This window comes from Takifugu rubripes, chromosome 13 (genome assembly GCF_901000725.2).
Source record: "Takifugu rubripes chromosome 13, fTakRub1.2, whole genome shotgun sequence".
In the NCBI taxonomy this organism is placed as follows: Eukaryota; Metazoa; Chordata; class Actinopteri; order Tetraodontiformes; family Tetraodontidae; genus Takifugu; species Takifugu rubripes.
Window position 1 is genome coordinate 17,066,429 of NC_042297.1, and position 27,394 is coordinate 17,093,822.

At 46.6% G+C, this 27,394-nt stretch overlaps 2 protein-coding genes across 8 annotated transcripts; one reads left to right on the forward strand and one right to left on the reverse strand.

Annotated features, from left to right (window-relative positions):
- The first annotated feature begins 1,507 nt into the window (after positions 1–1,507).
- On the forward strand, positions 1,508–19,731 carry LOC101079455 (LIM domain only protein 7-like). Of its 7 annotated transcripts, none has more exons than XM_011610109.2 (28): positions 1,508–1,799; positions 4,218–4,288; positions 5,311–5,380; positions 6,247–6,353; positions 7,380–7,410; positions 8,490–8,603; positions 8,681–8,819; positions 9,067–9,217; positions 11,143–11,202; positions 11,782–11,944; positions 12,078–12,223; positions 12,391–12,574; positions 12,660–13,202; positions 13,973–14,242; positions 14,886–15,000; positions 15,382–15,543; positions 15,688–16,005; positions 16,106–16,168; positions 17,166–17,191; positions 17,283–17,390; positions 17,488–17,577; positions 17,787–17,950; positions 18,048–18,092; positions 18,192–18,244; positions 18,326–18,491; positions 18,570–18,749; positions 19,059–19,149; positions 19,329–19,731. In XM_011610109.2, the coding sequence occupies exons 1-28, from the start codon at positions 1,731–1,733 to the stop codon at positions 19,368–19,370; spliced, it is 3,741 nt and encodes a 1,246-aa protein (XP_011608411.2). In that variant the 5' UTR covers positions 1,508–1,730; the 3' UTR covers positions 19,371–19,731. The 7 variants fall into 7 exon arrangements, with proteins under 7 accessions (XP_011608411.2, XP_029702097.1, XP_029702096.1 ...); XM_029846237.1 differs by having other exon boundaries at positions 18,570–18,737; XM_029846236.1 differs by having other exon boundaries at positions 17,790–17,950.
- A 5,163-nt stretch (positions 19,732–24,894) lies between these two features.
- LOC101079680 (BTB/POZ domain-containing protein KCTD12-like) lies at positions 24,895–26,551 on the reverse strand. Its single transcript, XM_003969908.3, has one exon. The coding sequence runs from the start codon at positions 26,455–26,457 to the stop codon at positions 25,669–25,671; it is 789 nt and encodes a 262-aa protein (XP_003969957.1). The 5' UTR covers positions 26,458–26,551; the 3' UTR covers positions 24,895–25,668.
- Between the last annotated feature and the right edge of the window lie 843 nt (positions 26,552–27,394).

A 27,394-nucleotide genomic window follows, 5' to 3' on the forward strand; every position in this document is an offset into this window, starting at 1 on the left:
TTCACTTTATAATTTCCTCATTCCATCACAGCCCTTGCTCCCTGTATGGAGCACCTCCTTGGGTTATTGGCAGGAAATTGCTTCAGCGAAAGCATGTGCTGTAATACAAGATGAGGTGCGCACACCACTTTTATACTGGGCGCCCCTTTCAGACATGTAAGAATAAACTAAATAAATAAAAATGAAGAAACGAAGAAAAACAATTTTCTATTCACGGGGTCTCGGAGTTGAATTGTCACAGGCCGTCCTTCATCTCCTCAGTATCAAAGAGAGAAAGGGCCACGCATCAAACGCGGTGATGGAGTTTGCATTTGCTATCAGGCTGCAGCGATATTCAAAGGCAGGAACAGAGAATGAGTTCAGGGAAGAAAAGAAGATGCTGCTGTTGGTTTTTGTATTTATGGCTTATTTATCTGGAGCCTGTGCCAACATTTAAATTTGCTTTTAAAACGTTTACGGTTCCCTCAATTCCTCTGTCTGTGTAGGAGGACCTATAAACTGCTTTAATGGGTTGAATTTGTGCATTAAACTAGAAGAGAATATTACTTTTATCCCCAAAATTGTAAACAAAATGAAAATAGCATTCTGGAATCAGTCTTCAGTAACACTACAGTACAAGATGTGAAATACAGCTCCAATCATTGGAGATGGGCTGGCAGTTTACTAAAGCGACATCTAACCAAAATCAAATGCATTCATCTTACACAGTTGGTTTCTGAATCACAGCTTTCTAAGATCACAAATCAACTGCAGCCTGTCGGTGTGTGCGGCACCAATTTCTTCCAGTTAGCTTAGCCTCAGTTGCAGATTTAAATTGTCACAGTTGGGCTCACAGGAGGACTTGGGGATCTGTATGAACTCGTTTCAAACCTAAATGAAAACCTTTGCTGTGATGCTTCTGGGAAATGCAGTTTGATAGCTGCATCAACAGCTGGGATCAGTAAAATAACTGGTTCCAGCATATCTGCTCGTTACAATGACCCGGATAGAAATCTGCATGTTTGCCTCAATTTGCATGTAAATATCCCCGGACCTCCGGCTCTGCACTTTTACCTCTGTCTTCAGGCTCCGACTTATTTTCTGGAACAATTTGGACAGATATTTTAAAGCCAGAAATGGAAAAACTATTTGTACAAGTTGATGCAGTAGGTAATTTAGCATCAACTCTTCCTTTTAAGCTTCATCCTCCAAGATTTTCCTCACATCATCAGGTTGATGCTGTAGTCAGGCTTCATTTATGTGACTCTTATGTGATCAGAAAGTGAAGGTGCCTAAAATAAAAACTGGATCAGTTATGAGGCTAAAGATAATATTCAATTTTAAGCTTAAAGAGGCCGAATTCCCATGAATCCGCCTGGTTCCAGTGTACTCAGGTGTGTGTTCAGGTGTGAAGCAGAGCAACAGAGGACTGATGACACGCTGGTGAGACTCTGACGTCACTTCAGGAAGTTTGGATGTGGTTTCCGGGTGGGCGGAGACTTTAACCGCACTTCATCCAATAAGCGCAGCTCGTTAGTGACGGACAGACGCCCCGAGAGGCGCGTTGCGTTTTGATGGTCCAACTTGTGAAGCTCAATTAGTGGACAATTACCAGTTACGGCAGCGCCGCACACGAGGTGACGGGACAACGACGCGGGGCGGCCGCCGTTTGCACGATTTTGGCTGGTTTCATCTCTGTGTTTGGTGCGTCCAGTTTGATTGATACCGTGGTTCGATCGAGCAGGTTGGTGATGGAGTGGCGTCAGCAGAGCAGCGTCAGCTGTGCACACGCTTTCATCGAGGCTCAACGCTGGATTGAGGTGCGTATTTAACTTAGCAAAACTTTTCCTGTCTGATGAAAGTGTAACAATGTCAGCAATGCTTCAAATGTACAGAAATATTGTTACTTATGGATGCGTCCTAAAGCAACCAAGCTGCGAATAAAGTGCAGAATTTTAGCTCCAATTTTGATTGCACAAATGTATAACATTCATTCTTAAGCAATTAGACATTTTCAATTATTTGCCCCCATTCATAGGGGAATATTTGGAATTAGGATATTATAAATGAACTTCCCTGTACATACGTTTTAGAAGTTGGAGGTTTGTTTGTAACAGAACAAAAAAATGTTGCACTTGCTGCTCCTCATAACCTGAAATGAGTCGCCTTTGAGTTCAGATGTAGAAAAAGCCGCATCAGACAAGAGTTTGCCTCAGGACAATGAGAGTCTGTCAGAATCATCTGCGGTTCTGCAGATAAAGAATATTTGACTGCAGGACTGAGAGAGGAAAATAAGAGAAGATGATGGCTTTAGAACAGGTGGTAAAACCAAGCCTAGCACGCAGCCAGACTCTTGACTTCTGAAGCCTGATTACTGGTTATCTTGTGAATTCTCAACCACCTTCGACTGGCATCCTGTGCAGCCACAGGTTGTGCATGGAGGATGTGGCTTTGCAGCAGCGCACGGTCTCTGTTCCTGTCTGTTCCCTCTCCGGATTCAACCCTAAAATTGCAACTAACAAATACAACTTGCAGGCTGTGAGCGCCGAGCGTTGACCCGGTCTAAATGGGCCCATTAATGTCAATTCTGTCTGCTTGGTTCATTAGGAGGACTCTTGGCAGCGAGCCTGTGCCAATTCTGCCCATTTGTTTTCCTGCACCCAATGATTCAGAGATGGATGAGCAGAGAGTGTGTGTGTGTGTGTGTGTGTGTGTCGGGTCTTGTTTTCAGGAAATGGTTCCTTAAATTCTTCCTTGTGCCAAACCAGGCTGAGTGTATTGGCCATAATAATCAGTGTACATATTGCTGGATAATAAGCTTCTATATGTGTCCAGGAATGGCTGCCGTTTATCACGAGTAGCAATTACAAGTTAATGTTTCCTCAGTGGCTGCAGGAGCGCTGAAGAAATAAGAATAGATTGGCTCCTTCTACATTGTATAAATAGAGCTTTTGGTGGAGCGGGAAGAGCCCGGTTTTGAAGCGGCTGCTCTTTCTCTGCACCTCCTTAACGAGATGGAAGTAGCGCCCCAACACAGCCCGATTTGCTTTTGACAAAATTCAGGCCGGAAATGGTTATTAATTGGAATTTTCCCCAGTTTTGAAGTAAATGAATTTGATCAGCACGTTTTTGGTCACGAAAATCAAGGATGGTCACCCCGAGGGGAGTCCCTGTTTCTGGTCAGATCCCTGCTTTCTTATTGGGGCGCTCCAGTAAAGTCAAACCTGACCAGGCGGTTGTGTTTTCCTCTCTCGCCGCGGCTGCTCTCCCCACACTCGCCTTCTCTGCGTGGCCGGTGCCCAGCTCTGCCAAAAAGGAGTGGTGATTGTGGATTCCTGGGGGGACTAATTAGTGGGAATAATGGCCTTTTGGGGCCCTGCGTTAGTTATGTAGCCAGGATTTAATGGCTGTTTGTATGTCCCCCGTTAATGCCCCCCCCCCCCCCACCACCACGCTCTCTGCCCACAAGCAGCAGCAGCAGCAGCAGCAGGTATTGCTGTGTTTAATGTTTTAGATGTGCCCATAAACTTTTTTTTTCCTGGAGGGTGACTTCAAGCATTTGTAGATTAAATTAGTGCATAATTTTAATGAAAAGGCAGCACATAGGCAATAGGCATACTTTTAATGAATTAAATAATTTAACAAGGGTTTAAATTAGATTTTTTTCTCTGCTTTCCCCCTTTTTTCCGGTGTGGTATCCAGAGGACTTTTTAGATCTGGAGGCCATGTCTTATTGCAAATTAATGACCGCCATATTTGAGAGTTGAGGAATTCAAAGAATGGGGGGGGGGGTGCTAATTAAAATTATTACATTCAAAAATTACAGTGAGGAGCAATTATATTATTTTTGGCAGCAGGAGAAAGTAAAAAGCCGTCAAACAGTTTAATTACAATGTCTCTAACGGTGTATCTTTTTTTTCATTTCTGTTTGTCTACATTGTGGTTCTGGGTTCTGGTGTCGAGCTTTGGACATTTTATCTGAAGGAACATGTTGAAACGGCTTTAAAATAATTCAGGGCTGGTAAACGGTTCATTTGTAGAGACGATGGACCCGTGGCTGGTCTGCACATGACAGCTTTAAAGTCGTATAGTCACATTTATGCAAATATTCAGTCATGGACTTCTTCAACCAAAGGAAACTTTCCCTGATTTTAAGAAAAGATCCTTTTCATTTCAACACGCTCTTGTGCTGTGATTGTGGTGGCCGGTAAATTAAACATTTCTTCTTGTTTGTTTAGGAAGTTACGGGAAAGTGGTTTGGTTGTAACGACTTCCGCGCGGCCTTGGAGAACGGAGTCCTGCTCTGCGAGTGAGTGACAACGCCAGAAACTGAGCAGCTGTGTTTTTGTTTTAAAGGAACCTGGGTTTGAACCTGCATCAGCCAAAGCCAGAATACCGTGCTGGAGACCAGGGAGCTGATGGGGGAGCCAGCGCCGCATTTAATTTATGAATTGCTGAAAAACTGGCAATAAACCCAAGACTCTTTTTCATGCGAGTGCGATCCTGCAGGTGCAAAACAAACCTGGTATCAGTTGAACCGGGAACAAATGAATAAAATATGATGCTATAACCACCAGTTCTAGTGTTAAAATCCTTCTGGGATCTAGCTATATGTGGATTAATGCGAGTTCATTTACAGTTTTACAACTCGAGTGGCCTAAATCGATGTCAGAGAAGATAACATGTAAAGTAGGAGAGACAGACTGAACCCAACCTGCTCAGGACCAGATTAGGTTGTCACAACACTGGAAATGAACTCTGAACGCAGCTCACCCCTCCCTCTGGAATGGCTGTGAATTATCTTATTTATCTCATTTCAATCCCTGGAGTTTGTGATAATGAATTCTCTACCTCAAGCAAGGTGGTTAGTCACAGTGGTCTGTGACTATACAGCTGTAAACAGCTGTGTTTAATGTGTAGTGTCCCCCGACTGTCAGCAGGGGGCCGTTAATGCTCTCGGAGACACGGAGGAGCCTCCTACCTGTCTTTTATTATTACCATTCCAGCATAATATATTCATCCAGTGAGTGTTAGTTTAGTCTTTGACTAAATCAAGTTGGTTATGGGTTTCTGAGAGTGGACCCAAACTCTCCTGCTTTTGCTGTGGGAGGTCATGAGTCAGAAACTTGTAAGTAACTTGTAGACAGATTATCAGATTACACCCAGTTATCAGATTTGTATGGTCGTGTTAACGGGCCCCCAGGTTGTCACACAATTCTTGTGCTATCTGGGTATTTCTACTCTGTTTTCATCATAATCAATTTAAAGCAGTCTGTATGTATTCTAGCTGAATTCTTATGTTCAGTTTAATGCTTAATCTTCCTCTTCCAGCCTGATCAACAAGTTAAAACCTGGAATCATTAAGAAAGTCAACAGACGCTCTACTCCTATCGCTGGTCTGGTGAGTGATGCCATCAGTCCAGTGTTCTGTTGTTCTGCACTAAACAGCATCGGGTGTGACAGAAGTGCATGATGGGAGCAATCGGCTGCTCCTCGGGACGATTTTGAGACTGTTCAAGCCCAAGATGTGTTTCAGAGCAGTGTTGCATTTCAGCAGATGCTGAATGTTTTTATTCATCAGATATACATGCAAATGGGGCTTTTTATTTGGCCTTCAGGCTATTTTTGATGGTTTCACACGAGTCTAATTGCCAAATTTGCCCAAAGCAACAGCGGGGAAAGATCAATAGTGACCTCCCACCATGGGCAAATGATCGGAATCCTGCAGCAGGAGCCCAAAATGCTGCTGCAGCAGAGAAGCGGCGGTTGTTCTGACAGCAGGGATGACCTTTACTGGCAGGCCTGTGGGTTGTTGTTTTTTTCTTTTTTCTTCAAATTCAATTCAGATTGACCCTAATTTGCATAGGTGTGGGTTTTCTATTAAAAAATATGCAATTATCATTGATTATCACATGTAACCTTCACACAGCCGTTTCAGACGTGTGCACAATAAATAATGTTCAGACTTCTCGCATGAAAAATCCAAGCAAAAATTTGTTTTTGGACGTATTACTGTTGAAAGAAAATCCAAAAAATCTGCATGAAAACGTTACGGTCGAGGGTCACCGCAATGTCTCGTTCACATTTGCACCAGATTTTGGCAGGAATCAGGCCAAAGAGCCAAAATAGGGAAATGCTAATCGAGTATCATATTACAGAGCTACTGGATGATGGTTAAACTTAACCTGCTGCCACCAAACTAGCTAACACGAGTAATGTTCTGAACCCAAAACCAGCCTCGTCATTCTGTGTCATGTGGATCTGCAGGATAATGTCAACGTGTTCCTGAAAGCCTGCGGCAAACTGGGCCTGAACGTGTCCCAGCTCTTCGATCCAGGAGACCTGCAGGACCTGTCCACCCGCGTGACGCTCAGGTGAGGCTTTCCTCCGAGGGAGAAACCCATCGCCACTTGTCCCTGTGCTGTTTTCACTGCGTCAACGGCTCCACGGTTCGAGTCCCACGGCCGCTTTGCATTTACGAACGCGCGAGCTCTGCCCGTTAAGCTCTTTCTTTGAGTTAATGACCTGTTCTGTATCAGTTCTGGCAAGAAGCTGATTAGACGGTTTCAAATGAGGTGCCTCTTTGTCTGAACAGTCCTGTAACACATTCAAAGTGGGGACGGGCTAATACCCATTTACGTAAGCGGTATTTAAGCCTTTTGCTTTTCAGTCAGCAAAGAAAGGTCCTTTCTTTGTCTGTCCGGCATTATATATATATTTAAAACCAATGAATAAATGACAGAATAATTACTTAGATCTTTGCTGATACTACAGGCTAAAGCACAATAGGTTCACAAGGTGTATTTAAGTACTAAAGAGTGTTGCTCAATGAGAGGACTCAGGATTGTATTTGGTACAATATTGACTTGTTCTATAAAGTTTATACCTTTTAGGTTTTGTTTTTATGCCTGAAATTTCACCCTTGTCCTGCCTGATAGCAAAAAATGTAAAGGGCACCTAATTTTTATTTTATTTTTTTATATATGATATTGATTGAAGTCACATTAACTGCAAGTTGCTTTTTAGTTTTTTTTAATTGGACGTGTCTCAGTCTGGACACGACACTTCTGCTCAGATTTCGTCCATCTCCCCAGAACGCTCCCGACCACAGCACCAACTGTTAAAGTGCATTTTGAGTCGGGCCCTCGTGTGTCATTACCAAGGCAACCAGGCAAAAATCTAATTTTATTGTAGGGATCGAATCTGAGGGGAAAAATAGTTTGATGTGAGGTAAAATGGAGAAAAAAAGTTGTTTTCAAATGAAGACAACTTGTCCTATGCGGGTCATCGTTTTGTCATCGTTTTGTCATCCGTCACCCAGAGATGAGGGTATCTGTTGATATATTGTTGTAATGTCGTAGCAGGCGGAGCATCACCTTTCTGTATTTCTTCATTCACAGGCACAATGAAAGCAAAAGAAGACTCAAAAATGTGAGTTTGACTTGAGTTTTTCTTCTTCTGTGGTGTATTTCTGGACCTTGTCTTCTAAGAATGCACAGTAGAGGCTCCACCCCTGATCCTGGGGATGACTGTATGTATGGGGGGGGTGGAGGGGGTTATTCAACAAGGTTGTTTTGTTGCATTTGGGCCTCATGAGTTAGTGGAACATGTGAGCCGTGCATGCCCACGCTTGCATGAGCTGCTGGTATTTTACATGTCCGAAAGCTCATGAGATTGTTTTCCTGTAAAACCCAATTTAAACCACACAATAGCTGACAGTTTGATAATGAGGCTGCCTGAACGCCTGTCTTTTTTTCTCCTCCTTTATTCAGTCACTTGTTCTTGGACACAGTTATTTTTATTCTCCAATTAGTTTTTCTGCCACTTAACTTGAAGGTCTTCATGGGCGGAAAAAATGGTGCAAAAATGGAAACTAAGAACTGAATAGAACCAGAACATCTAATGTTGGTGATGTAAAGTTCAAGAGCAGAGCGTCGGTATTTGTCCGATTCAAAGGTCTGCGTGAGGAGGAGCAGAACTTTATAAATCCAGGTTCATTGCTCATCGATCTGTGTCCTGTAGTGTGTGAATATTCGAATCTGTGCTGCTCTGCCAGAAAAAGCTTTTCCATCATAAATAGATCTCTGCCCTCCAGGAAAATGGGCTGCAGTATGTCAAATGTGTTGCTTAATGACATTACTGATGTGCTTAGTTAATAGATTTAGCCTGACTTTTTAATACCAGTCGAGTGCAAGTGGATATTTTTGCTCCATGACTGCTGGTGCTCATGTGGTTTTACAGGTCTGATCCCGCACTCTCATCGATTCGAAGCATTTTTATTCTCTCCTGCTGCAATTTTTTTTCCATCTACAAACAGAATTGTGGAATTTAAATCTTTATTTTCCAAATTTTGGTTGCTTTCTACTTTAGCTTGCTTTAAAATCGTTCCGCAAATGTATTTTGGACTTGCCCCCCCTACTGTGAAGCAGGGAAACGGGGGCAGACAATCAGGTCTGTGTACAGGAACGCGTGTGCTCCACACACGTCCACATTTATCTGTTCATTTTCAGGTTCTGATAACGATCTACTGGCTGGGTCGGAAGGCTCATCTCGACGCCTTTTACAGCGGTCCGCAGCTCAACTTCAAGGCCTTTGAAGGGCTGTTGGGGTTGGCCTTGTCCAGGGTAAATGGCTCTCCTTGTTTGTTTGTTTTTTTAATGCTGTCTTCACTTCATTTCAACTTGGCAACATCTAAACCCAGGCCCTGGACGAAGGCGCTAACCTGAAAGACGGTTGGTACCCAGATGGAGAGGAAGACCCGCAGCCCAGACGCAGAAGTACAGCGCAGACTAGTGTGGACAGTGGAGAGTCTCCCAGGAACCTCCACCCAAGCAGTGAAGGTACAACACCCAAATCACGACCAACAACCACTGCCATCGACACGTGACCTCGCTTTTAATCTCCCATTATGCTACTGATGTCATGCACGGCAGAAATTGTGGCAAGTTCCACATGGTGGTGATGTATGTAGGGAGGGGAGCCTGGGGATGTTTGCGTGTATAAATGTCGGATCGCTCCGTGCCGCTCGAAGCCTCCGTCGGGGTTCACGCTTTTGAGAGCTCTCCCATGTTTCCCTGCCATCGCAAGGTTGTGAAAGCGACGCAGAAGCAGAGCAGGTATTCAAGATGGAGACGGCACAGCTCTCACCCCAGCGGAACAGAGGGCGTATCCCACTGCCGCCTCCTCAGAGAAAACAAAGTCTGGAGAATGGCCAGTACTGTACCGGCCCACTAGCCAGGTACTGCAAATATACAGCAGCCACTGAACACACACACACACACACACACACACACACACACACACACACACACACACACTCGTGTGTTTGACTGCTTAACACTGGTCCGTGATCCAAAGCAAACCTTTAACACTGTAGCTTTGATCTGGTAGATGAGGCTGAAACACTGAAACATCTTTAGGTGTGTAGCTGCAGCAATGACGGTTTGTTCTTCACTGTTGGGTTCAAGTAAACACACTTGGGTATGAAAATCTTTGCTGCAGCAACAGAGGAAAGCCTCCTTACGCTCCCCAAACCCCCGCCGCCATTACCTCCCCAAAACTCGCCGTAAACGAAGTGACTTTCCGCCGAGCTCTGTCCGAAGACCACTCGGAAGACGATTTTGCCGAGGCGGACCCGGTCCGAGACGACTTGTTCTTGCGGCGATTGCGGCAGACCCTCCGTCAGGCATCTTCCTGTCCCAGGTTCGACCACTTCTTACCCCGATACTGGACACCTGAGGAGGAGACGCGCGTGCACGCGATCTCCCTCGGCTCTCGGAGAAGACCGTGGTATCACAAAATGCAGCAGTTGAGGTCTGTTGACTCTTTTATTCGTTGTTAGCGCAGTTTGGTTCTGTGGTTCTCTAATACAAGGCTAAGCGAAAGCACCAGACACTAAACCTGCAGTTTTTCTAACTTTTGTTGTGGTTAGATCATATTTAAAACACTTTTTAATGATCTGCTTAAGCACTGAACGGCTTTAGTAATACAGCTTTTAAGGAATCTAAACCTTGGCTCGTTAAGGCGCGATGCTAAAAGCAGCACTAATTCGCCAGCGACGTAATTGCCGTTGTCTCATTGTGATTTCCTTTATCTCTTGTGTTAATATTGGATGAGTCGAAATGCTGTTGTTCTGAACGCACAGCTAATCTGTCTGTTCTGTGTGGTTCCAGTCGGAGAGCCTCGAGAGCCGCCGAGGAAGAGCGCAGCGTTGGCTTCCTCACCTGGTTTCTGGCATCCATAAACGGGCCTCCGGGGTCTGCAGAGCTTCAGAAACGGGCTGCAAACCCAAAGCACGGCTCGTACGCTGAAGATCCATCCCTGCCACATTCACATTAACAGGCCCATTTTCTGGTCATTTGTTTTTTGCACAACTTTTAATTGCCAAACAAGCTAATGTGTCCAGAAGTCTTAATATACCCAAAAGGGGGAGAAAAACAGCTCTTGATTGTTATGGTGCTACTTTACTGTGCAGAATTATCTGCTGTTTTATGTTGGCACCTTTTGATATTGTGCTTGGTGTGATGTTCTTTTAATGGCATCGTGCTCAGCCACTTATTAGCTGTCACACAGATGCTGCTCTGTCGTGCTCACGTTGCCATTACTTAATCCTTTGTAACACCTGCTGTATCAAGACAATTTACTGCCTGGGTGAAAATGGTTTGGTTATGCTGCTGCGAATGGAAAGATTTTTTTCCGCTGTTGACATGCATTAAACATCGTTCAACACTCAAACAGCTTCACTGGCCATCGGTTCACTTACCGGTCCATGTTGCCTTTAAAATCCTGCTCCAAACCTGCAAATCCATACCCCCCCACACACACACACACCTCACAGAACCACGTGACCCACCATACCATCGCACCATCTTGTGCATCCCTCCTCTCCTGCCCGTATGTCCTCCATTGGACTCCACTCTGACATGATGACCCATCTATTTAGACTGCTGTCAATATTGGATGTATTTTGTCTGTTTGGTTGAATCTTTAATTTTTTACACTTATGCTTCTTTATATGACTATTAACTTTTGTGTGAGGTGACATTGAGACCCTTGAAAGGAAAATAAAAGGTATTTATAATAATGCTAATATGCGGTATCAAAGGGACCTCGACCGTTGATTCAAAATGATCAGAATTCTGTTTTCCTGTTCCGGTTTACCAGAGCTAATACAAGGCAGGTCACGCCTGGGAGACCAGTTCAGGTCAACCCCGGCTGGATCTGGTAAGTTTTACACGTTGAAGCCGGAGAGAAACGTGTCTTGACCGCTTTCGCGCAGCTTTTGCGTGCTCGGCTTGCGTCCGCAATTGCTTGATGCTCGAGGCTCCATTTCTGTGCACAAACCTGACGGAATCAGGGGAGAGAGGCAGTGAATCCCAGAAGGTTAACTGCACTCATCTTGCTTCCTACCCTTCACATTCTTAAACACACAGTTGCTAACTGCTACTTGAATGTCACGCCTGACGTTCTGTCGCCCACAGCCGCTCTATTACTTGTTACAAGCCCTAGCTGTTGTTGTTCCGACAGCAGCAGCTGCTGCCATTTGTTCTGTCACGTTATTCGACTTCGCGCTGCTCTCCCGCTCACACTTGGCTAAGGATTCTCTTGTTAGGATGCAGAATGTGCCATGTCGCAGCTGTTATCAGAATGCAGCATAATGGGGCTGTCGTGTCATTGGTGCGATGTTGTATTTGTTTTAAACCATGTCAGTGTCATCGTGTGTGTGTGTGTGTGCGTGCTGTCGTGTTTAAACTGATGACATTGCGTTGATCTTTGAAAGTTTTCTGCTTCTGTCTGAACCAGGAGCAAATCGCTCAGTGACATCCCGATGGTTTACCCCGTGCGTAAAGTTCCCCGTGGGCGCATCGGTAAAGGTGTGGGTCGAGGTGACGACGGAAGGGAGTGGAATAGTGACAAGGACCTGTGCACAGCCGTGGCTGAAGACGGCGACGCTCAGTGGCAGGACGTGAGTGCAGAAAGAGCAAAGCCATCTTCTCGTTGTGGCCACACGTCGGCCCGGGAGGGTGGGGGGGCGACTGTCGCTAAAATCCAAAGCCCCTAAAATCAACGGCCCGTTCTCGACTCCGACTCTGTTTCAGGATCTGACCGAGTGGAAGAACCGTCGAAGGAGCACGAAGTCGGACCTTCGCAGGAAGTCGCAGGACAGGGAGCACGTCATCAACCAGATGACCAACAGCGCTCGAACCAACTTTGAGAGGACTGAGGCGGGAGTCCCACTGGAGAGGTGCACTTAGGATGTCCTGCTGTTAGAAGTCCCTGAAAGCCTGTGAGAGAGCAGCTCTCCATGCTTTGATAACTATATAGCATGTGTAATAGGACACAGGCCCCCACCACCTTTTCTGCATCTTTAATTATGCTGGATCCTATTCCCTTACATCCCAATTCCCACAGGGCCCAGCAGTCTCCAAGCAGCAACGGCCCTGCCCCCCGCGCTGCCTCCAGCTCGTCTCCATCGAAACCATCCGGCTTCGATCTGCAGCCTCGCACTCGAGCGCTGTTGACCCGCAGCTACGTCACAGAGGTAACCCTGAGCCCTGCAGCTTCAGTTGTCCCTCTCAGCAGCACCAATACCCAGGTAAGAACCCCTCGCTCCCCTTGGTGGTGTTTTTTCTATATAAATGTGTGAAATGCATTTAGCTGAGGTGGATCTGTGTTGCTAGAGAGCGACAGCGGGAGCCATGCCCGCCTCTGATGGCGCCATTTTGGAAGAGGGCCGGTTTGCGTCCTTGGCTTCAAATGGAGCAGGAGTCACCACCCCTTCTCTGGAATTCCCATTCAGTTCCCAGACGCAGGTCAAAGGTCAGATCAGCCTGACTCCTGCGCAGCCCTCATCTAAACGCGCTCAGCCTGAAAGCGGGCCAAACCAAATCTCCTCCTCGGCCACAACTATACAACTAAACGGGCCCTTTGACAGGGATCCTTCTGAGTTTTGCGCTGATCCAAAAGTTCACCAGGCACCAGTTTACACTCCGGAGAACCGCCAGAACCTTGAGACATCAGGAACATCTGTGGAACGTGGCCCAGGGCCGCAGGTCAGCGGCCGCTATAAGTATTTAGCCCAAACAGGGTCATGGGCCCGCTCAGCCAGCCTGCCACGTGGCTACCGGAGGTCCGAAGGCTCGTGCCGTCTCTCCTCCGCCATCACGGCGAGGCCCTTTGGCAACAAGCAGTCCAGGGTGTCCTCGCTGCCACGACTGCATAACGTAAGTGCAGCGCTAATCACACAGTGATCCGAGTTAAATTTTACCTCTCAGCTAAAGGAAGCAGCGTAATGTTCCAAGACCGTTGGGTCTGCCTAAATTCTACAGAGATAATCCCAGCCGATGGCAACTTCAGGACTAAAGTCACCTGCCGTAAATGCAGGATCGAATCAGGAATGATACCAGCGTAAATCACGTTTAAAAAGAATCTGAAGTCTGGACAACTGGGAAAATGTCTGGCCGCCTGCTGACTTTTGTTTTACACATTGTAAAGTGCTAAAATTTGATTTCATTTAAATGAAGTGCTAATTTTGGTGCAGGATAGACGGGCAAGAGTGCGATAATTTAATGAGAGTGTGTGTGTTCTGAGTGTGTGTAGACCAGAATACACATTCTACAAGCAAAGTGAGGACGTTTTGGCTGGTCCTCGCAGTTTCAAAGGACCGTTTTAAGGGTTAAGGTGTAGTTTTAAGATTGGATTTAGTTTGAGTGGGGTAATTAACTGGGAAGGCATTACATCTGAACGTCCTCACAAAGATAGAAGTACAAGGATATGTGTGTAAATGTGAGGGTGAGCTTGTGTTACCTTCAGTGCCTCCCGTTCCCCTCCTCATTAATAATGGAAATACCGCTGCACTGCTAAAGTGTCAGCTCGCCGCCAGATGACGCGTGATTATTTTTGTCGCTCGTAGTTGTCAAGCTCCCACGTCCGTGCGATCGATCTGCGCTACCTGGACCGTCCTCACACTCGTCCTGCTCTTATTTATGTCTAGGTGGACGACAACCAGGGACCGCTGTCCAAACGAGACAAAGACGGATCTCCATCCCCACCCTTCCGACCATCGCTCAAAAGGCAGGCGGCAAGCGCCAGCCTCAAGGTTTCACCGCCAGCTCCCAGCAGACAGAACAACGGGAACCAGACGGCGGTGACGGATGCCACGCCCTTCCAGACTCCGCCGCCGCCGCAAGTTTGCTCGAGCCTGCAGGATAATCCGGGAAAATCTCCGACCGTCCTGTCTAACCCCTGCAGTGACCACACACAGGTCAGGATTAATTCACCAAACGAATGTCCGTAACTAGAAATGGGACGGATGCGACACGTTCTTTTCCAGAACCGGTTGCATGTAATTGTGCGTTTAAATCACAAGCAGGTGCCCCGTGCGAGTGATCGTGGAGAGTGATGTTATTCGGGAGGCTCCGGGGGCCTTAAGTGTAACATGGAGGAAATAAGAGCAGTCGCAGCTTTACTGAGCATCATAAAGACTACAGAAGTGTAATTTAGCTGCTTTATTCTGACATTTGTGAAGAGTTTCCTTAATTGCCAGAGCCGAATGCATCTGTGTTGGTGTGTGAGGCTTTTAAAATAACAAATATGTGCACGTGCTGATGTCTTTGTGGCCGTTTTTGTGTTTTTATGCTTTGTGGTGCATTATTCACTGTAATGTTGCGCCACACTGAACACTGAGAGCAGCATCTGGTTGGATAACACCATTCTTCAACATAATGACAATAATAGCATTAGCATCGCCATAAAAACAGCCTTTGTACAGAGCTGCAGCCATGATCACCTGACTGGTACCTGGAGTATGTCCCATTATACGTGTGTGGATCTAGTTTCTGTCAGGAAGCACAGGCCATTGAATCTGAAGGTGTCACCGTTTCTGTGTGTGCCTGTGTGTGTTTCAGGTGGGTCACAGTTTCATGAGGGTGAGCCTCACTCTTAAACCCAACAGCAGGTCAGACTTTGGTTTCCAGACTCGACGGGACTCCAGAGGGGCCACAGTTCAGTTCATCCAGCCTGGTGAGACATTTATGGATGGTTTTCTTGGGGGCTAAATTTGTTCTAATGTACCATAGTTACAGGAGACGCATCAGCCATTAAAGATGCTGCCTGTTAACTGTGGAGTCTGTAAACGACTTGAAATGGAGACGCAGCAAAAAAGGCCAAATGTCGCTTATAGATCTCTGTAACCTGAAGAGTTTGAACGCTAACGGCCGCTAGCGCTTTCAGCCATGAATATTTGATTAAGTGCCAGAGTCCTCACCCTACCACCCGACTTCTGGCCACCAGAACTACGAGCTGGTGCTGGCGTACCCCAGCTTTGTCTTTTCCTTGGTGTCTGGGTCCGCTTTCAGTTCACTCAATTCCCTGACACCTGTCCTTCTGTCCCTCCGTCCTCAGGCAGTCCAGCAGAGCTCTGCCAGCTGCGCGTGGATGATGAGATTGTCACTCTTAATGGAGTTCCGGTGGCACACATGAGCTCCTCTGAGTGGATGGAGAAAATGACATCGTCCCTACGCGCGGGCAGTCTGACCATGGATGTTCGGCGCTATGGCAACAAGGGTGAGAGACGGAGCCATAAAGAGATGATTATGTATTTATTTTTCCCATCCTTTTGGAAAGGCTCGTGATATTTTAACCCGGACATTCCGAACACAGACGGTTCCACAGCTGCCCTCAGAGTTGATGGCTGGTTGTTTTCATTAGATTGGAGCAGCAGTGTGGGGAGCCGTCACAAAGAGCCAGGCCAGAGCAGGACGACCCTCAATCTGACCGCCGCCGCACCCGCTCTGATAGGTCGCCTCCCCGCTCACGGCGCCGGTGCCGAAATCCCAGCCGGGAAAGCGTCCGAGCTCAGTGGGCAGACAGACGGTGCGAGCGGTCATTTAGAGCTCAGATCAGCAGGGGATGCGCGCAGTGGCGCACGTCAGGCGAACGGTGGCGCTCTCTCGCCGGTGCAGGTTGCACACGGTAAAGTGGCGCTAGGAGAGTTTGCCGATAACCACAGGACAGCCAGAAGCGAAGGTAATATCAGGAGTAAAGCTTCCCATGACCTGAATATTTAAAAATGAAAATAAAACTGGAGTGCTCACCTCCTTCCTCACCTTCCTCACCTGTCGTGCAGTTGATTATAACACTATCATCAGAATTAATCATAGGAGGAGGGCAGAGTTTTTCCAAGAGAAAGGTAACATCTCCGGTCAGCTGCCGTCTCGTTGGTGTTGCAGCTTCGGTGGCTGGTGCTTGGCTTGGGTCTTTGTTTTAGAAGCATATAGGAAAAGCCTGAACTCATTTTGCTCACACACTTGATTCCTTTCTCCAGAGTTCTTCTCATTAAAACTTTCAGATTTGCATTTATTTTTTACACGTTTCAGTCTTTTCTTCCTTTTTTAATAATTCCCATCACACTGTAGGAGCGTAATTAAAAACTTAACTTTATCACCATATTTCTGACAGCAGACCAGAATTGGTCCTAAACGCGTATATTTATGTGCTAACTGGAGCACAAACATGTCAGAGCTGGTTGCTCTCGGCATGTTCTCGTGTGTGGATTAGACGGACGTATCCCATATTCTAATTGTGGAGTGTTAATTGAACTTTCACATTCTTCTGCACATTGACTGATTTGCGACACCATCTTTTGTGTTTGCTCACGAATCCGATGCAACAATGGCTCCCCTCTCCGGGCTCCGCAGGATTCAGCTCATGGGTTTATTTGTGTGGTAATTGCTTGAACTGCTTTTGCCCGATTTGTGTACATGCTAGCAGCCATCCGCCACTGACGGCACAGTGATGCTGCTCTGGATTAATTTGCCGTGACGGGCACTCAAACGCATGTTTTGCCTGCAGTATCTCAAGGACGGAGAGACGTGAGCGGACTGGTTCGCACACAGGACAACAACGAAGGGCCTCAAATTAAATCTGATTGTTTATCTGCAAAGATGAGGGTGATAGCTGTGTGCTAACAAGTGGCTCGCTAATCTTCCGGCCACCAAGGTTTGATCTTTGGGATGAACAAAGTGTGTAAAAACAGACGAATGAGTCCAACTATGTGCTTGTTTGATGGAGCGCCAGTCCTCTTATGTGTCCCCAGTGTTTGGTGTGTGTGTGTATATATTCTACAATGTTTAAGCCTGTTGGGAGACATGTGGGTTGTCGTCGCTGATCTGCTTTCTCTCACACAGGAGGTTCAGAATCTGCCATATCAGACGTAAGTTACTACTTTGTCACCTATTTGTATTAAAAAAGAAAAGATGTTATGTGTGTTTGAGGCTGCATTGGTTATGTTTTTGCATTACCAGCTCCAGGTGCCGTCCCTCAGCCCCTCCTCATCCAGCTGGATGTGGAACTATGAGGAGGAACGCAGGCGTCAACAGAAGTGGCAGGAAGAGCAAGAGCGCCTCCTACAGGTGAACGAGAACTCCACTAAAGTAACGAGGTTAATGCGCCACCCATTCATCTTAATTCTTGATTTGAAGCCGTGGGTGTGTTTGTGTGTGTATTTAGGAGAAATACCAGCGAGATCAGGAGAGGCTGGAGGCAGAATGGCAGAGAGCACAACAAGACGCCATGGAGGAGGAACACCGGGAAGATGGGGTAGCTCTTACTTCCTCCCTAGGAAATGATTCTGGTTTATTTTGTAGCAAATTTATTGCATTAAAAAAAAAAATCCTTTTTACATCGTCAACATCATTAGAAGTTACAATTAAGCCTAATAATCAGGAAGTTTTTTAATCCGATACATTTTTGTGTTATCTTAATGGGGAAATCCCCCCCAACACACATCATTTTGCATATTTCTTTAGAAGGTCATCGCCTCTGAGGCGAGCGGAGGGGGGAGGGGCCAACTCATGAACGGACGGACCAGTAGGCTCAGTGAGCAAGATCAGACCCCCCACAGTGTCACCGTGACCTCCGACCCTCGCTGTGATGCTCAGGCAGCACAGAATGGCAGGAACATCAAAGGCTGGTAAATAGACTTTGTAAAATCCTGCCAACATTGGTAACGGTCACGTTCGGAGACTTTCTGACCTCTTCACTCCGTGCGTTTCCGCTCTGCACGTCAGGGCTGAGGAATGCTGCGACTTCGCTCGGCTGTCTCAGTCTCACAGGTCAGAAGGGAAACCAGCTCGTACAGTTTCAAAGAAATTGGCTCTCAATTGGTTTAGTGATATTTACACGATTCGCTCATTTCTATCTCACCTCCGAAGGGCAAAGTCTATGTCGACGCCATCATTAGCTGCTGCCCCCAAACAGACCAGAGGTCAGTGTCCCGGTCTGTCATCTGGTCACGCTGCAGCCGTCTGTTGGCCTCAGTTCAACCTGCACCCTTTGGCTGATTCAGGTGAGGAGAGGAAACGGCGCGAGCCGTCTGTGTCCAAGGTCGAGCAGCAAAGGCAGCAGATTTTGGAGGAGATGAAGAAAAGGACCCAGCTGCTGACCGACAACAGCTGGATCCGTCAGCGGAGCAGCAGTGTTTACAAGGAGCCCATTTATGTCCCTCTGAAAAGGCCAGCATGGCTATTTTGGTTTTATGCACCTTTTTTTTCCCCCCTCTCATCCTATAACCTTCTCATTTTCTCTTGCAGGTTTGAGTCCCTGGACAACCTGGATGCCTTTCAACACTCGTCCGCTCTGCAGAACTACCCCCGCCCACACTCCGCCGCCGCCGGGTACTACAGCCCCAGCAGGAACCCTTCCCGTTACAGCACCGGCTCTGTTTTACCTCGGACAAATGATCCCACTCACCTCATCAGGTATGCGTCCAGGTAAGAGGTTGTGACCTGATTAAAGCTTTTAATTAAGGTGGAAATGCCTCTCAGGTGCACAAGTTTAGGCAAACCAGGAGGACGCGTAGCTTTAAAAGTCGGTCATGAGCATTAATTGCAGCCATTTTTGCTTCCATTTCTCCTGAATTTCATCTTTTGCCGTCTTCATGAGACGTCTGACCCACTTTTCCTATGAGTCATATCCTGAAGATGACAAGAACGTTAGCTGAGTGAATAGAGAAGCCAGGCTAGATGGTGTTGTGTCAAAAGTAACCCCTTCAGATTTGTCCCCCTCTCCTCACTCCTCAGTTCGCGGGCTGCCACAGGCCTCCCGGCAGACCTGAGACCCGGGTCCGAAACACAACCCCACACTGCGGGCTCTGCTATTTCCAGCCCAAGTGTGAGTCTTGACCTTTTTTTCCCCTCACAATTCTGGGAGCTATCACACCTCGCAGGTTCTGGGAGGTGTGGTATCTCACACCGCCAATGCTTCAGAAGAGGCTCATTATTCTGACCTTTATCCTGTCCTCTGTCGTACGTTTGTGGTTAAATTGTGATCTTGAGCCTTTATTCTTTCAGACACTGCTGACCTCTCCACATGACCAGCGTGTGTTACTCTAAAGCCCTGACATCTGAGTCCAACAGAACCTGCAGACAGAACCTAACAAGGGGATGGAAACCCAGTAGACTTTTAGCTGCCCAGTGTGTGGATCCTTGTCCCCTTTCTTCTGATGGGCTTTATGCAGAATTGATGTAGATTCAAAGTAATGAGGGAAATGCTGCGTTCAGTCAGTGATATACAACATTGTCTGTCTTGGGCCCAATTATTTAAAAATATGACTATTTCTTTACGTTTAATTTGTACTAAGGCACTTCCTGGTGTACTAACAGTTGTGTTGGGTAAATATGCAGGATATGCATAACTGAAAACAGGGGTTTTAGTTGAATTGCATTTGTAAATAAAGTTAATTTGCTCTCTAAATTATTCGTTGCTGTTCTCTTTCCTACCGCATGGCGGCATCACGGGCCTCCTTTTCCCAGATGGTCGATGTAAAGTAAGAATTCTGACCACAAAGCAGCCGGTTGGGCAACTATTCATGTGCATTCGCAGAAAATATAATGCGCCTAATTTGTGAAAACCTAGAACTTCTATTTAAAGCAGAAAAAGTTTCAGAGAAGTTGATTCCTGTTTTCTTGCCTGTCATGTAAAGACAGCCCAGATCCGTTTCCTTAAAAGTCCATTTTTGGCAGTTGCTTTGAAGGGAATTTAAACTTGAGCGTCGTCGTGCAGGCGCTCTTCCTCTTCCTTATTGAGTACTGATGATCTTATTTCAGACTCTCACATTTATTAGAAAACCATCTTCCTCCCCGTGTGTTGGTGCATCACATTGTTTTGCTTTTACAGGAAACTGTTGGTGCATGTTTAAAACGGACCAAAGGAACAGAGTTTTCTGTCTCTGGGTCTCTGAATGAGGAAGTTCCGTTGCCTAAAGCTGTAAGTTAACCTTCCTGTCATAACGGCGAGCCTGCAGTTGTGGAACATTAAGGATTCTGTCTCCAAAACAGCAGAGTTTCTGTTGTGACTCTTCTATCGCCGCTTCTCTTCTGAGCAATGTGCTCTCGAGCCAAACTGGCGTAAACACGCTTGGCCTGATAAAGGGAAAAGTGATCCTTTAAAGGTTTCAAGAGTTCATTTCCCTTAAAGGCAACTCATTTTTCTCTTCCTGACAAGATTCAACTGTTTGGGGGAAGTTGCACAGTTGTATTAATTTTAGCCGGGCTGCAGCCATAAATGTTTGATAAAGAGAGTTTAAAACGGATGCGGGCCGCTGACATTTGTCAGGTTCCTTTAAGTTCAGCCAGAGAGGAAATTCTAAAAGCGGACATGTTAGAGCATAGAGCTCCTCAGATCCAGACACTTGCATGTCGATACGAGAGCAGAACATGGTGATAGGTGTCATTTTAATCAACAAAATAGATGTTTAAATTCATCTTCATTAATTAAGAGATTCCCCATATAAAACTTCCTTCTCACCGATTCTGCATCCGTTAAGATACCACTGGACCCTCCACAATGCAATGCCCTCTGTGTTGGGTCACGACCTTTGGAGCAGTTTTCATGCAGTGGCCCTTTGCAAAATAAGCACAAAATCTCCAACCTGACTCGTGGGCGACGTTTCAGGATCCCTTTGAGAGCCCGCGTGTGTGTCCAGGCTGCAGCCAAAGCCCACCGGTGTTGATCTGACCGTGGGAGGATTTTAGAGAAGGCTCAGCAAACTGGAAAGGCTGAGTGACAGCAGAGAGAGAGAGAGAGACTGCTGGACACACACATCTAAACCCAAATGAGCCCAGGAATAAGATGCTTTGGCAGGAAAGGCGACAGCAAGACGGCTGTTCAGGTAACGTACATTATCAGCATTGAGGCTGCTCTTAAACGGTCAACTGGATACCAATTTATGTGGGAGTCAAGGGAGAGGAGCGCTCTTTAAATCTGTCACAGTGACAGGTGGAAGTGGGGAATAACTGGTGGGAGATGTCTTCATATGAGCTTCACAAGGACAAGTTAGTGATGTGGAAAACTGTGACCTCCATCTTTGTCGGAGCATCCCAGAAATATTTAAGAGGCTCTCTTCTTTGGATATAGGAGTTCATCATTTCTTTGGAGAGTGTTGGTTCGTGGGAAATTCTTCCGAGTTATTTATGGTGCTCTAGACTACCAGGATCTGATGTCCCTGTTGGTTTAGATGGGACTGTTGAGCTCACATTGAGCTCTAAAATTTCCCTGATTTCTCACATGGTGGGTGGAAACTCCCACAGCTTGCTGGGCGAGCTCTTCTGAAGAGGTTTTGTTTGAAGAACTATATGGTTTAATACAATTTGGTGCAAATCAGACACCATTTAAACTATAACTGTCTGTGTTTTGATCAAATAAGTCAAAAATGTGTGGCTTAATCATGCCAGCCAAAGAGGACGGCTCGTCCGAGGAAACGTCTCCAGCGCCAGTTGCTGTCAATCACGTGCCCTCATCGGCTCGACTGCAGTGTGTTTGGACGATGAAGGAAGCAGCCAGGAAGGCGAGGGAGTCTTTGGCGTGTGTTCCCGCAGCGGAGTAGTGATGTTGTCCAGAGCCCAAACACACAGGCGGAGTGGCAGACATCCACCTCAACAGACACAAGACAGGCAGGACTTCCTGAAACCTGTTTGGACCATCAGATGGGGGGGGGGGGGATTGATTTCAAACAGGGTGAAGGTACATGCAAGGACTTTGATAAATGTTGTCCCAGCTGACGCATCTGTGCTTTAGCACTGGAGACTAGCATTAGCAACCACCTGAGCATGCCTATACTCTAGAGACCTTTGTTAGCATGTTGCTAACATGCGAATTTAAAACAGCACAGAGCAGGTACAAATTAAACAACTGTACACTAAACAAAATATTTTAAATCTTGATAGGTTTAGTAAAAAAAATAAAATACAATTTGTCCTCATGCAATTGAAGCAAAAATGGATCACGGGATATTATTTTTGTTTTGCGTACGCCAGACAGCAGAAAGTAAGAGAATAAAAAGCACAAATGTTTGTGCAGGCTGGATGATGCAGACGTTTGTAGCTGGAGGTCAAGTGGTCCAGTGGTTGCTCCAGCAACGTAAAGGTCATTGGTTCAATAGCCCCCCAGTGTATGAATGAAATAGTCACAAAGATAATTTTTTTATTTATTTAACCTTTATTGACACAAGTTGTGTCTCATTCTCAATAAAAACACTTGGCTTTATCTTCACTCGCCTCCAGACATAAGAATACGCACGGTTTTGTTCCGCTGTGCATGAAGCAACATGATGAGTTCGTTTTGTTCAGTTTCCTCCAGCGAGACGATGATCTCCGGATCTGGATCTGGTCCCCGGGCGCTGCTGCACATCAGCTGCCTGCTGCTCCTCAGGGTGGGAGGGGGGGAGGGGCCCAGTTTTCAAGAACTCCCGATGTTCCTTTTCTCGCTCTGTCCTGGTTATTTTCAGCAGAATTACCAGATTGTTGAGGCTTCTTGGGTCTTTCCCCCTGAAATTCAGAATGACCCAAGTTTGGGTCTTTTTTCTCTCTCCCCAATAACAATAAAACTCTCCTCTTCCATATGGACACATGGTCATTGTGGCACAAACATGTGGCTGCTCTTCCACAGATGTTTAGGGCATTATGATTTAAATCCAATCAGCTCCAGAGAAAATAAAATGATTTTAACTTGTAGGAACTGACTGTGCCCCCACAGTCGTGTCTGGGCCTATAATAAAATTACGTAACAGGGTAATCTCAGTGGCTGCCTGTCAGTCTGCTAATTCCACGGATTCCAACAAGCACGGGGAAGTTATTAAATCTGCTGGAGGGAGGGTTGGAGCCAGTGGTTGCTGGTGGGCCGGCGTTGAGGATTTTAAGATTGAGAATAGCAACTATTTGTTGTCTGAACCAGAGAGGCAAACAATGATGTCAATGATGGAAAATCCCAGTAAACAAGAAGTAAGCTAACTGCTAAATTTGGGGTTTAGAATATTGCATTCCATTCGGATCCATTTGGAACTTCGCTTGAAGAAGGGCAAAAGTCTCTCTGTTTGCAGGCAAAGGCCTTCGAGCTGGGATCACAGGGACCTTAACAGGCAGCAGTCCCCCCAGGTCAGCTCTGCATCAGCTTCTCCCACATCTTGCCCTTTCCAGAGGGACTTGAGTAAAAGGGAGGAGGAGGAGGAGGAGGAGGAGGAAGAGGGTGCCTCTCTTGGCTGGGTGGGGAGAGGGGTGACATTTAGCAACGCTGGCCCTCCATATCAGCAGATCACAGAGAAGAGCAAGGAATGACATCAGGAGAACGTAAGGAGGCTGTATCTGCACCAGATCGCCATGGCAACCCACATCTCCCTTTGTAAGCCTCTCATTTCAGAATGAGGAACCTGAACTAAGTGATCCTCGTGGTCACCAGCTCGCCGTTGATACTTACACATGGCGGGTTTCCATTTGGTGCTATCTGTCCATCTGCCGCTTCAGGGGATGATCTGCCAGAGAGATTGTTGGCTCTCGTGACTCGATTAAGGGTTCAACTAACACACTCTTAATGGATTTACTGGATGGTAATACACACACAACCCTAAGCCTGATTCTCATGCACAGCCCGTCTCAGGGCATTAGCAGAACAGGGCCTGAATAACTGAATAAAATCGCATTGGATTCATATAAAAATGAGTGGGAATGCTTTATGTATAAATGGTATGTAGTTTGACAAACTCTGGGTTTAGTTGTGTGTGATTTAGCACCGATCAGATGACGGCAGGTTCATTTTTGTTTTGCCTCGCCCTGCCGGGGCCATTTGCGAGGTTTTATCTCACTTCCTCCGCGATGCTCCTCGAGTGGCAGACGGATTGGTCTGTGTTGGCTCATCTCGGCACCTCCAAAACGCCAACATTAACATCATTATAGATGCTGAAATCACGGCGGCGTCTCACTGGACCAGCCTCAGTTTTCAGCCAGGACCACAATTAAGTGGGAGGTTGGAAGGGATTTTTTTTTTTTTGGCTGCTGTTCTGCAGAAAGGAAGGAGAGAACCAAGCTCTCACACCTAAGCTAAACAGAGCAAAGCACAGCTCGGAGTCGCCATTAACACGTCCCGGTTGGAGGAGCAGGCCGGAATATAACAAATGGCCGGATGGACGAGCTGTGAGGGAAGGTGGCAACACCCACAGACGCGCATGTGAAGAACTTTATCTCCAACCCCAGCGACGAGCTAATTGGGCTCCCCTTATCTGTCTCCCTTCTGTGCTGGTGCACATTTTAACCCCTGGTGTCCCACCAAGAGGCTGGCGCTGCAGAGCTCCGCGGGGCCACAAACGCACACGCCGCTTCACCTCAGAGGAGCCACCAGAAGGAGGTTCACTTTTAAATGGTGAGCTTTCACCAGCTGTGGTTTCATGGCACATTTGCAGTTGCATGCGCTTGCGAAAGAGGAAGAGTCCGGGCTTCCTTTTTCCTGTCCAGATGGCAGCATCAGGTGACGGCAGACGCGAGGTTATCTCCGAAGCTCCTTCTCTGTCGCACAGGCGTGCGTGGGAGACGGAGCGGCTGCGGGGGGGCGACTGTCTGCAGCCTGTTTCTAACACTTTCATACAGGCAGTCGGGGAAACAAATCCTCCTTTATTAGCATCTCCGCCCACCGCTCCATATCTTGCAGAGATGAGGCTGTTTTGTTTAATCTTATACAGAATTTGTTTGAAGTAAATATGTCCGGCCTTCACTCAAAGCCTGCTTTATGCTCCACTTATCAGGATCACTCGCAAGTGCCTCCCAGGAGCTGCTGCTCAGACAAGATATCACAGCCAGGGAAGGGTTTTTTTTCCTCTTTTGGCAACATTTTGGTATTTATTTAGATTAAAACCAGTAAAATCTCAGCGTGCGATCTTGAGCTTCATGCCGTGACCTCTGAAAATGTCACAGTTGATGTCAAAACAATGATCGGCCACCCCGATCAGGGTCAGATACCCATCGCGGCGTTTCTCGAATGTCATGGGGGGGGGGGGGGGGGGGGGGGGGGGGCGATTACATGATAAACACAAATTATTGTTGCTGCAAAAAACTGATAATTATCCACAGCGCATCACATGACACTGGCAACTTTTTAACAGAGAAACAGCACTTCCTAATTATGGCCTGCACCACATAGATTTATCAGAACACAGCACAAACTTTTTGGCCAAATAATCATTCAAATCAACAGTAAAACAGTTATTTGGGTTTAACCAGGGTGTGTCTGACAGTCTGACATATACTGGGAATATAGATTTATCACGATGCAACTGGTTCAAACACACAAATGCAGCCCGGAACTGCCAGTTTGTGGTGTATGGAGCAATCATTGGATCCAGATGTGCAGGGAGCCTGGAGGCGGCTTTCACCGGCAGAAAACGTACTCGGTGTAACTGGTCCACAGTTTGTCCTCCGTGGGGTCGCTGCTCGAGCACGTCCCGGTGGAGTTACAGGCCACCATGTGGAAGCCGGCCTCCGCCAGCCGGTCGAAGGCTTGCTCCAGGAAGTTGTACTTGAGGTAGTACCTGGCGGTGTACCTGTCCGGGGGTCGGTCCGGGTCCCGGCTCTCGTTCAGGGTTTCTCCAAAGACCTCTTTAGCCAGACAGATCTTGCTGCAGACGGTTATTCTGGCCACCCTGCGGAACTTGGCGTCCCCCTGGATGTCCCTCCCGATGGTGTAGGTGCCTCTGTAGCCGATGGTGATGTAGCCGGAGCCGCCCCCCGACAGAGACGACAGAGTCCTGTCCGAGGAGGAGGAGGGGGTGGCCGGGCTGCTGAGCTCAGCCTCCTCCTGCTCCCCGCCGTCATCCGAGCCGTCCCTCCCGGCCGCCTCCAGGCGCCTCGACAGCTCCGGGAGCTGGAAAAAGTCCGCTTCTTTCCGCAGCCTCCGCTTCTCTTTGAAGAACTCCGGGAGGAAGAGCTCGGAGTCCCGCAGGTAATCCAGGATGTAGCGGAACAGAAAACCGTCCCGGTCGAAGAAGAAGCGGCCCTTGTTGTCTTTGGGCAGCTGGTCCGGGGAGCCCTGGCCGAACTTGGCCCACAGCAGCGAGTTGGGGGCCGCTTTCAGGGTCTCCAGCCGGGTCACATACACCTGCCCCCCCACGTTGAGCTCGACTATCTCTGGGAAAGTTGCCTCGCTGCAGCTCTGAGCCATTTTGCGTCCTCCTTCCCTGCAGATTCCGTCACACTAACTCAGAGGCGCAGATATCCTGCTGACAACAGCCGGAGAGTCTGTGTGCGTCTGTGGGAGGAGGAGATCGGTCACATTAAAGGGCGACTTCACCCAAAAGTCCTTAATTATGTCTGTTGGTTGTTTTTGTTTTTAAAGTGTGCATGTTAATCTTAAAAACATCATTTTTGCAAAGTATCACTACACTCAAACTGCGCTTTTATCATCAACAGGTAGAAAAACGTTTTGTCAAATAAATACTGATAGCGAAAGCTAATTTGGGATGATACTAATAATATGATAAGACGAGAAAGAGGAACCTCGAACCTGTAAAATCTGCATCTAAGATATTATTATCTCTAATGAGGTCCATCCATAAAGTCAGTTGCTAAATTGGATTTTTTCCCACCTCCCCCTCACACAGATATGAGTTCCAGATACTGAGTTTATGTTTAGTAAGCTGACTAAACCTAACTAAACATTAAAAAATAAAGATAACACAAAGATTAAGACATAACGCAGCCGTTCGAAGTAAAAAGTGAGATAGAGCAAAAAAGGAAGAGAAGATAATAAAAAAACAGGATGTGGAGATATTTTTAATCCCTCTGTCTTGCAGTTACAAGTTAAAAAATTTTAAATTAAAAATTCTAAATTTGTTTTCCATGAGTTTGAGCACGATAGACCACACAATGTTTTGTATTACACTGACATCTAGTGGCAAGAATATATAATCGCATAATAGCTTATATATTTATTATTATTATTATTTGTTTGTATCTCTCTCAATAAGGTTGATTATCACACATACATAATTGTTATAATTATTAAACACGAAATAATGTTTTGCACAATAATAAGCACCACTTAAAATGCTCCCAAAACGAAGCCTCTGCTCTTTCATCGACCTCATGTCAGTGAGATG

What these genes read in the sequence shown, in the direction of transcription:
- LOC101079455 (XM_011610109.2), top strand. Translation starts at nt 1,731, where the DNA reads ATGGAGTGGCGTCAGCAGAGCAGCGTCAGCTGTGCACACGCTTTCATC. An exon ending in AGGCTCAACGCTGGATTGAG is followed by an intron (nt 1,800 to 4,217) that starts GTGCGTATTTAA and finishes TTGTTTGTTTAG; the next exon opens with GAAGTTACGGGAAAGTGGTT. An exon ending in TCCACCCGCGTGACGCTCAG is followed by an intron (nt 6,354 to 7,379) that starts GTGAGGCTTTCC and finishes CTTCATTCACAG; the next exon opens with GCACAATGAAAGCAAAAGAA.
- LOC101079680 (XM_003969908.3), bottom strand. Translation starts at nt 26,457, where the DNA reads ATGGCTCAGAGCTGCAGCGAGGCAACTTTCCCAGAGATAGTCGAGCTC.